Source organism: Xyrauchen texanus, chromosome 36 (genome assembly GCF_025860055.1).
Source record: "Xyrauchen texanus isolate HMW12.3.18 chromosome 36, RBS_HiC_50CHRs, whole genome shotgun sequence".
NCBI classification, from domain to species: Eukaryota; Metazoa; Chordata; class Actinopteri; order Cypriniformes; family Catostomidae; genus Xyrauchen; species Xyrauchen texanus.
Window position 1 is genome coordinate 709,714 of NC_068311.1, and position 11,159 is coordinate 720,872.

General features: G+C 42.2%; 1 protein-coding gene across 1 annotated transcript; it reads right to left on the reverse strand.

Moving 5' to 3' along the window:
• Window positions 1-771: 771 nt before the first annotated feature.
• Window positions 772-1,183, reverse strand: LOC127630221 (sarcolipin). The gene has a single exon (XM_052107702.1). It carries the CDS (start codon window positions 1,170-1,172, stop codon window positions 1,074-1,076), a length of 99 nt encoding a protein of 32 aa, XP_051963662.1. The 5' UTR covers window positions 1,173-1,183; the 3' UTR covers window positions 772-1,073.
• Between the last annotated feature and the right edge of the window lie 9,976 nt (window positions 1,184-11,159).

An 11,159-nucleotide genomic window follows, 5' to 3' on the forward strand; every position in this document is an offset into this window, starting at 1 on the left:
CACATAAAGCACACACACACACACATTAAGCACACACACCACACACACATTAAGCACACACACACACACATAAAGCACACACACTCACACATTAAGCACACACACACACACACATAGGGCACAAACACACACACATAGGGCACACACACTCACACACACATTAAGCACACACACACACACACATAGGGCACAAACACACACACATAGGGCACACACACTCACACACACATTAAGCACACACACACACACACACAGGGCACAAACACACACACACATAGGGCACACACACTCACACACACACTCACACACACATTAAGCACACACACACACTCACACACACACACTCACACACACACATAGGGCACACACATAAAGCACATACACTCACACACATTAAGCACACTCACACACACACACATTAAGCACACACACTCACACACACATAGGGCACACACATAAAGCACACACACATTAAGCACACACACACACACACATTAAGCACACACACACACACACAGCACACATTAAACACACACACACACACACACACATAGGGCACAAACACACACATAGGGCACATATAAAGCACACACACTCACACACACATTAAGCACACACACTCACACACACAGCACACACACAAACACAAAGCACACACACACACACATTAAGCACACACACACACACACACACACATAGGGCACAAACACACATTAAGCACACACACTCACACAAACACACACACAGACACACACACATAAAGCACACACATTCACACACACACAGAACTGCATTGCCAAAAAGTTATTTATTTAATGTACACAAATCACATGTTCTAAATCAGTACACAACTCTTTTGGCTACATGTGAGTTTGTGTGATTGTGTGTTTTTCAATTGAAACATTCAGACTGTCAAAAGGACAAAGTGATGATCGCTGGCTGATTAGAAGACATCACTAAAGTCCCATCATGTCCTTCCCTCCTGTTGAACACACATCGTCCTCTAGTGGTGCAATGGAGCATCACAGCTCCTCAGATGATGATGATGATGATGAAGGTGAGACGTGAGCTCCTCATGAGTCCTGGTATTGTTTGACCAGTAACCACATGAGCAGAAGTGTGATCAACACGATCATGAAGTTGAGGAACAGCTCCTGAGCGTTTCGATCCATGTCAAGAGAAGAGCTGGAACACAGAAGACGAGAGAGACACTTATTAGGATAAGAGATATTATGTTTCTGAATGCTGCAAATCTGTCTGTTGATCTGTTTGTCTACTTATCTCTCTGTCTGTCTGTCTGTCGTCTGTCTGTCTGTTTGTCTATCTGTCTGTCTGTACATTTGTCTATCTGCCTGTCGATTTATCTGTCTGTCTATCTACTTATCTATCTGTCTGTCTGTCTATCTGCTGGTCGATCTGTCTATCTGTCTGTTGAACTGTCGAAAGATCCATCCGTCTATTTATCTATCTGTCTGTCAATCAATCCGTCTGTCTGTCTGTGTTTCTGTCCATTTGTTGATCTGTCTGTCTAACTATCTGTCAATCTGTCCGTTTGTCTCTCTGTCTGTCTGTACATTTGTCTATCTGCCTGTCGATTTGTCTGCCTGTCTATCTGTTGGTCGATCTTTCTGTCTGTCTGTCTTTCTCTCTGTCTGTCTATCTGTTTTTCTCTGTCTGTCTGTTGGTCGATCTTTCCGTCTCTCTGTCTGACTGTCTATCTGCTGGTAGATCTGTCTCTTTGTCTTTCTGTCTATCTATCTGTCTGTCTGTCTGTCTTTCTATCTATCTGTCAAGCTGTCTGTCTGTCTATCTGCTGATAGATCTGTCTCTTTGTCTTTCTGTCTGTCTATCTATCTGTCTATCTGTCAAGCTGTCTGTCTATCTATCTGTCTGTCTATCCATCTGTCTGTTTGTCTGTCTATCTGCTGGTAGATCTGTCTCTTTGTCTGTCTATCTATCTGTCCGTCTGTCTTTCTCTCTGTCTGTCTGTCCATCTATCTATCTGCCTGTCAATCTGTCTGTTTGTCTATCCATCTGTCTGTCTACTTATCTGTTTGTCTATCTGCTGGTCGATCTGTCTGCCTGTCTGTCACACCTCCTCCACGAACACACAATCATAAACAATGTGCGAGAGCCGGAAAATAAAAAGTAGAACTACATGTCAGATAAATCGTACGCAAGTCACAATAATTCTCCCATGATGCAACACAAGCACGACTTCCTGTTCTCCTGAGACAGAGGAAACCACTTCCTTCTGATTCACTACGGATTGTCTGACTGTAATTAATGACGATGTCTTTCGCTGCTTCCAAATCAATACAGACAAAACTGTCATTCATGTGGACCTGTCGTCCATCCAGGGATTTCGGAAATTATTGAATACATGAAACATTTCTAGAATGCAGAGAAGAGAGGACATTATAAAGTATGATCTATTAGTAGATGTGACTTACCCACAGAGCGTTCAGATCTAACCTGAAGTCTCTCTATGTGTGTGTGTGTGTCCAGCAGCTGCATCCCTCTCCTCTTAAAGCCGCACGCTGGAGTGGGCCAATGTGGATTGGACCATCAGTCCTGCAGGCGGTGAGGTCACAGTATTACGTGCCGGGGCGTGTCTGTGTGTCAGGGAATGTTCCGTTTAATCTGTGGCGGTCAGCTGCGGGTTTAAGGGTCTTAATGATGGATTTCTCTTTGCTTTCTGGCTCCTGATCTGCAGTTGCTGGATTTTCCATATATGTGAATGGTGACTGAGGCTAACATTCTGCCTAACATCTCCTTTAGTGTTGTTTGGAACAACATGAGGGTGTGTAAATGATGACAGAAGTTTCATTTTAAGGGGAACTATCCTGTTCATTGTTTTTGGAGAGTTTTGGAGAGGTGACTTGGTGACGAATGGATATAGAAACGATGTATCATTAGATAAGTGGTGGCAGCATTAAAGATGACTCATTTGTTGTTTATTTGTAGGTAAACTCGAATAACCCAGTCATATATCAGCCGTGTCACACTAATGAGGGGTAATGTAGCATCTGCCTCAGCTCCGGAATTCTGCTGCTCCATATCCTCTTTTCCTCGTGAGTCCATTTGATCCACATTAATGTTCTTGGAGACATCAGGGCTGATACTGGAGATCCTAGCAGGAATGTTTTACTGTTTTCACGGGTGTCAGAATGTGTACATGCCACCCAAAACATCAACAGGGATATAAAACTGCATCATTGATCATGGAATTTCCCCAAACATTAGGGTAGATTACTTCTGAATTGTAATCTGGTACTGATTACAAATGACATGATAGAAAATATACCTAGTAATCTCTTATGTACTCAATTTTGAAAGGTAATGTAATCTGATTACTTCTGATGTCACATGCGTTTAAGTAGAATACGCTCGGACCATTTTGGCAGTATCACTTAAAAGCAGTTCGCAAAACTAAAACGAATCCATCTTCGGTGTAATGACGTCTGGAGGATAACGTCTGGCGTGCAATTTACAAATAAACATTAAAATTATTTTATATATAAAATATATGGTTCTCAGCAGGAAACCGATGGAGTCTGTACTCCAGGTAGGGAAGGAGGTATTGCCCCAAGTGAATGAGTTCAAGTGCCTCGGGGTCTTGTTCACGAGTGAGGGGACAATGGAGCGGGAGGTTGGCCGGAGAATCGGGGCAGCGGGGGCGGTATTGCACTCGCTCTATCGCACCGTTGTCACGAAAAGAGAGCTGAGCTGGAAGGCAAAGCTCTCGATCTACCGGTCAATTTTCGTTCCTACCCTCACCTATGGTCATGAAGGCTGGGTCATGACCGAAAGAACTAGGTCGCGAGTACAAGCGGTCGAAATGGGCTTCCTCAGAAGGGTGGCGGGCTTCTCCCTTAGAGATAGGGTGAGGAGCTCAGTCATCCGTGAGGAGCTCGGAGTAGAGCCGCTGCTCCTTTTGCATCGAAAGGAGTCAGTTGAGGTGGTTTGGGCATCTGGTAAGGATGCCCCCTGGCCGCCTCCCTAGGGAGGTGTTTCAGGCACGTCCAGCTGGGAGGAGGGCTCGGAGAAGACCCAGGATTAGGTGGAGAGATTACATCTCCACACTGGCCTGGGAACGCCTCGGGGTCCCCCAGTCAGAGCTGGTTAATGTAACTCGGGATAGGGAAGTTTGGGGCCCCCTGCTGGAGCAGCTGTCCCCGCGACCCGACTTCGGATAAGCGGTTGAAGATGGATGGATGGATAAAAAGACTAATGGTGCGTTCACATACAACGTGAATCGAGCATTTCGCGCAGCACGATTACACACAAAGTCAACGCAAAGACGCGAATAGACGCAAATTCGTGGTGGGTGGCGCGAATGAGGTGAATGGCGTGACATCGCTTCATTCGTGTGTTTTGAAATTTTCGAACTCGAGCGAAATATCCGCATGACGCGTTGTCGCGAAAGCCTATCAGCATTGAGATAGTCCGGATGTCACTGACGTACTGACGTAGTAGCAGTACTAGAAGAAATCTGGAAATTTGGATGAGAAAATGGTTGTAGCGGTGTGTGGACGCCCGGAATTGTACGACTCAACGTCAACATATCCGCGACGTCCACAACCGATAAGGAGCAGCAATCGTTGGTGATGTCGGCCATGATTGAGATAGATTGACTATAGGATGCTCCCTTGCTCCCTATTTAGTGCATGACTTAACCTCCAGTGTGCTGTCTGTCTGCACTGGTCTCAGAACAGTTTTATGTTCATCATAACTCCATATAAAGCCTCTGAAAGACACATTTATCAGTTTTTAACTCATTTATTCTCAATGTGATAATGACAGTAATTATAGAAATGCATTTATTCATGTTAATCAATAGAACTATATTATAGTGAAACAACATAAAATATAATCAAATATATATTAAAATGACCCACAGATGAGTTTAATAGTTGATTCAAATAACAAACATGTTTTTTCTACTTTTGAGGAAATGTAGTTCCAGTGTGCACATATGTGGACATCATGTTTATCAGCGTGTTGACACGTGAAAAATGAACAGATTATTTAAAGCGGCATATCAAATGAAACTAGAGACTCTCCTCTTTACAACCAAACAGGATTCACTGAAGAAACTTCAAGAGATTTCTTATCAGAGACACTTTTGTTGGCGCTGCACCTGTAGAAGCGCTTCACAGTAATGGACGTCATGTTGTCGTGTCACATGACTCGTGCGGCAGAAGTTTAACCCTTAAATGACCGTCTAGAGTCTCGTGAACCGCATTCAGTCACTTTATATTCATTTAAATGATGCGTTATGTTTAGCGAAGTCAAAATACAACGTCCACATATGTGTACACGGGGTCACACGTGGTTAAACGTTTCCCAAAAATCGAACGTTTTTGTTAAATGAATCTCATGTGTGTTAATATGTTAACTTTGACAGCTCCAGTAAATGTTTTGTGTTTCAGTACTTCAGACCCTCAATGAGTGGCACTGAAATGCAGCAGCTGGTAAAACTGGGTGAAAAAGAAAAGAAGTAATTGCAGGACTCTGTTGGTCACTGAGGGTTTAATGCGTGTCTGTAACGTGTCCAACAGAGCAGCTGGAATTCTCTAGAAGATTCTGAAACACTGCAGCTCTGCCAAAACCTCAGACACACAATCTAAGTGGAATTCTTCATCTGATACGTGATACTTTGGCAGATTAAAGCAGAGCAGAGAATGACCCATTTATTCCAAAACAACTCCTGTGATTCTAATTCAGGATCTGATTTGCCATCTGAGATCTCGTCTTCCATGATTTCCTTTTCCTCTTTGTGATCGTACACATTCTTGCATACATAGAGATACATTGCATTGTATCATTCAGTGGATAAAGTCGACTTACAAGGCACAGCAAAACTGAAAGTATGTCCATAATTCACTCAATTATTAAAGGGACAGTTCGCCCATTAATGCATATTCAGTCATTGTTTACTCACCCGTGTGTTGTTATAACCGTACGTGACTGCAACAGTAAAAGGTCGGACAAGGAGGAGGCGGGAACCAGCTGAACAGTAAACATAAACATTTAATGAACTGAAAACAACATAAAGCATAAAGACACAGTGTGTCTCTCTCTCGAACCGGTGTCTCCAGCTGCCCCTTATCTCACTCTCCCTCTGATCAGCTGATTCAGCGGCAGGCTCCATCACGGCCCGGCCACGCCCTCCTCCTCGTCACAATGACTTTGACGTTGTGGATAAATGTTGTGCTCAGATAAATGTTGTGCTCATACAATGGCAGTTTATGGTGACCACCTCTTCAAGCTACTAAAGGAAACACAAGTATAATTCAGAGGTCTAATTTATTATTTATGAGACTCATGATTATGAAAACATATGATGAGATTTGATGAGAAACTGAAATATAATGTGTTATTTAGTGTAAATGTTCACTGACCGTTGATCTCCTGTGTGTGTTCATGATAGGACACGAGAGCAACAGTTCACTCAGACCCCTCACGACATCGTGACATGGGGGCGTTCAAGCTAAAACATGTTGTGTTTATCTAAAAACAGTGATAGTGACAACAGAACACAACACAACTGCACACAAAACACAGAACAGAACTTACTAAACATGTCCGAAGAGTTTGATGCATTTCTGTGCCCAGCCTTATTTTTTTTTTACATTGTTGGACAAGTGCCAGTTCACAGAGGACAGAGTTACCCTCATGATGCTAAAAATAGAAAAAAAGCATGTTCCGGCACTCGCCGCTGCTGGTTAGGACAAAAACTCTGATTAACATCAGAAAATATACCTTTTATCGTGTGTCGTTTGCCGTCAGGTTAGGACACGGTGTGACTGTGGCGTCCTCTATGTTTCTGTTTGATATCAGAGTACTCTTTAAAAAAAAAAAACAAGGCTGGGCACAGAAATGCATCAATTCTTGGACTACAAACTCTCCAGACATGTTTAGTAAGATCAGTCCTCCATTTTGTGTGCAGCTGTGTTGTGTTGTCACTATCGCCGTAGATAAACACAACGAGTTTTCTCTTGAACGCCCCCATGTCGTGAGGGGTCTGAGTGAACTGTTGCTCTCGTCTCCCATCATGAACACAAACAGGAGATCAACGGTCAGTGAACATTTACACTAAATAACACATTATATTTCAGTCCGTTTCTCATCAAATGTCATCGTATGTTTTTATAACAATCATGAGTCTCATGAATAATTAATTAGGCTTCTGAATGATACTTTTGTGTTCTTTTGAAGCTTGAAGAGGTGTCACCATAAACTGCCATTGTGACATCACTGAACACAACATTTAGGCACCATTTCTCCCATATGAGGTCATATAGAGTTAGAACAACACAAGGGTGAGTAAACAATGACAGAATTTACATTTTAAGGTGAACTGTCCCTTTAATTAAAATGATCGGTATATGCATTCTAAGCGGAGTGTGACAGGGTTGAAATAATGTAGCACCTTGTGGCTAGAAATGATAAATCAGTAACATTTGTGTGTGAAATAATGGCTTCAAATACTCTATGTTTTTATTAGAGTTTGGCGTGGCCACAGATTGGATCCGGTTCACAGTAAGATTACTGTATATGAATATATATGAACTCCAGAAGTGTGTGTTTTTACTGTGTTTTGATCAGATCAGTTTCTAAGGTGCACAGGTGTTGGTCTATAAACATCCCGTGATCTATAGCTGATAGGACGTCTCAAGAGAGGGGAGCTATTTCAAATGTTGGTGTCAGTTTCTCCAACGAGAATTTTGCCAAGACAATTAACACAAAAAACACATGCTGGAGATCGACTTTCCTGGCAGTGTAACAGCGCTTCAAACAGTCAGTAGTAATGGGTGTATTAGTGGAGAACAGTAACATGGGAAATGGGATGGATTTGGAGAAGTTAAAGGAATATTTCAGGTTCAATTCAATCGACAGCGTTTGAGGCATTATGCTGATTACCATATAAATTCATTCCGACTCGTAATAAAGAAGGAAGGCTGCTATCAGAATAGAATAGTCCATATCCAAACAAAACCCCCAGAAATAATTGGTTCTCCCTACAAATCAGGGCTGGACTGGTAATCTGGCATACCGGGCATTTTCCCGGTGGGCTGACGCACTTTGGGATCAGGGCGGACTGGAGACATCGGTCCACGCTGTTTCAACTTCATTGTTTAAAAATCGTATTTACTAGTGGAATTCCTGTTGAAGAACTACACTACCCATAATCCTCTAGAGAGATCCACCAATCAGAGAGCTGCAGTCAAGCAAGTTTGTGTAAAAAGCCCAGAAGGGACCGCCCACTTTCAGTGTGACGAAACGCGAGTCGGTCTCCCTTCACACTCAAACTACTTATTTATTTGTATATCTCTGAATATATGTCAAATATATTGTTTCTATACTTATAATCAACAATCTAAAATCTCAAATCAATAGTTTTACACATCTCCATCTGGTTTTTACCCGATTATGTCATTCGCAGTGATCAGGGCTGGACTGGGAAGAGAAATCGGCCCAGGATTTTACACGGCAACTGCCCAAAAGTGAAGCGGGGGGCATTCGCTGTCCTTTTCTGCATATCGCGGCGCCATTTTGTGGTCCGTTCTGCATAACGCAGCGGCTCATTTTAGCTTATCATGGCCGAAACACCAACTGCTCTGTTCTCCCGATGGCCAGTCCGCCCCTGATCGGCCCCAAAGTGCGTCGGCCCACCGGTAAAATGCCCGGTATGCCAGATTACCAGTCCAGCCCTGGCAGTGCTTCGTGGCATTGTAGTTCATGCTCTCATGACAGATTGTAAGTACACAGTCTTGCGTGTTTGTCTCAAATCAACGTTCTTGTTGTTGTGATTCTCCTCAGAGCTGGTTAGTTTGGTTCATGATCATCAAAAGTGGGCGGGCACTGTTGCGCTCTGGTGATATTTATAATGAAGCTTTTGATTGGACTAAAACGATGAATACGCCGCTGAGCAGGAGATGATGTCACTGACTCATTATCCTGGGACAGAATGAGAGTATACCTGCTTAAAGTTTGTTACCTGTTGGAGTATATTTACATAGATGACCCTAACACCCTTTTGGGTCCTTTTATGAATTATTTTAGTTGTTTTTTAATATAAACAACATGAACTAGAACGTCTTCCTTGACTGTTGTGATGCGTATCACTGGGCCACGATTTTAACCCTGTATGTACCATGCGTACCGCATTGTTTTAACGGTTGAAGATTTTTACCACTTTTTTTTTTTTTTTTTTATCAAATGTTGCCATATGGCAACGCTGTACCACAATAGAAAATGCTCCAAAAACTAGTTTTCCTTTAAAATGATCAATTTCTTCTCTAATTAAACCCCTTTTTCTCCCCAATCTGGAACGCCCAATTCCCAATGCGCTCTGAGTCCTCGTGGTGGCGTAGTGACTCGCCTCAATCCGGTTTTATTAGAGTGAAACAGGAAATGCTTTTGAAAACCCATTTCTATAATGTGGCGAGTGAAAAAGAACATTCAACAAGCATTAATGGAGGCGGGACTGTTATGATACAAGTATTATTAAGGGTTTTCTTAAAGGATTAGTTCACCCAAAAAATGAATGCGGGTAACTCCGTCCACTGTGAACTGGCACCAGTCTAAAAACATTCAGAAAAATAAGGCTGGGCACAGAAATGCATCAGTTCTCCTTTACAATCTCTTCAGACATGTTTAGTAAGTTCTGTTCTCTGTTTTGTGTGCAGTTGTGTCGCTGTGGAGGACCTGTTTTATTTAACTGAAACATGAATTAATTAACTTGATATCCTTGTGTGTGTTCATGATAGGACACGAGAGCAACAGTTCACGCAGACCCCTCATGACATGGGGCGTTCATGCGAAAACTCGTTGTGTTTATCTAAAAACAGCGATAATGACAACAAACTGCACAAAACAGAGAACAAAACTTACTAAACATGTCTGAAGAGTTTGCAGAGGAGAATTGATGCATTTCTGTGCCCAGCCTTATTTTTTAGTTTTTGGATCGGTGCCAGTTCACAGAGGACAGTTACCCGCACGGTGCTAAAAATAGAAAACAAGCGATCGATAGAATGTACCGTCGCTCACCACTGGTTAGGACAAAAACTCTGATTAACATAGAAAATATCCCTTTTATCACATGTCGTTTGCCGTCAGGTTAGGACACGGCATGACTGCAGCTTGTAGCTCCTCTATGTTTCTGTTTGATATCAGAGTACTCTATTAAAACAATAAGGCTGGACATAGAAATGCATCAATTCTTCAGATATGTTTAGTAAGTCAGTGAACCTTTTCACTAAATAATACATTATATTTCATTACAATCATGAGTCTCATGAATAATTAATTAGACTGCTGAATGATACTTTTGTGTTGTTTTGAAGCTTGAAGAGGTGGTCACCATAAACTGCCATTGTATGACATCACTGAGCACAACAATTATTCACCATTCCTCCCTTATGAGGTCATATGAGGTTATAACAACACATGGTGTGTAACCCATTTGTGGGTTTGTCACAGATCTATAATCGGTCTCTTAGACACTCCCTGTTTCTACTGTGTCTATATAAAGTTTGCATTTATTGCCGAGGTTGTTGACAGGTTTTAAGCAGCTCATCTGTTGAAGGTTGGTGTTGGGGTAAATATAGACCTCCTGAAACATAAAACACAACCTTTGGTTCAAGGTGAGAGGAAGGAGTGACTAGCAATGTGCTAAAGCTAAAAACACAACAACCGACAAATAATGACCAAGAAATGAATCTCATGTTTATGAAAAACAGCTGCCGAGTCAATGTTGGCTTTATTGTTTCTCTCCTGTGCGGTAGAAGAAACACCAGCTGTGTGTCCATAACAGTGTTTATATAAATTCTTCACGAGCCGTCTGCTGTTGAGACAGCGTTTGATAACAGGACAAATACACTTAACACTATGTTGAGTACACAGGCAATAAATAGGAGATTTAAAGGGGATATTCGGGCAGCATGAGGTCCATGGAATAATCATATGGGTTAAGTTTACTCAATGCACAGCATCCACGGCATGCTGTCGATTACCACAGCACATTATTTACATCCAGAAATGCACTTACAATGAAAGTCTGCTGTGCTCATTTAAACGGTCTGATCTCAGATCAGAGACTCTGTGCTGTCAGTAAAGGGTTAAACTTTCAATGCACCGAGTCATGTGAC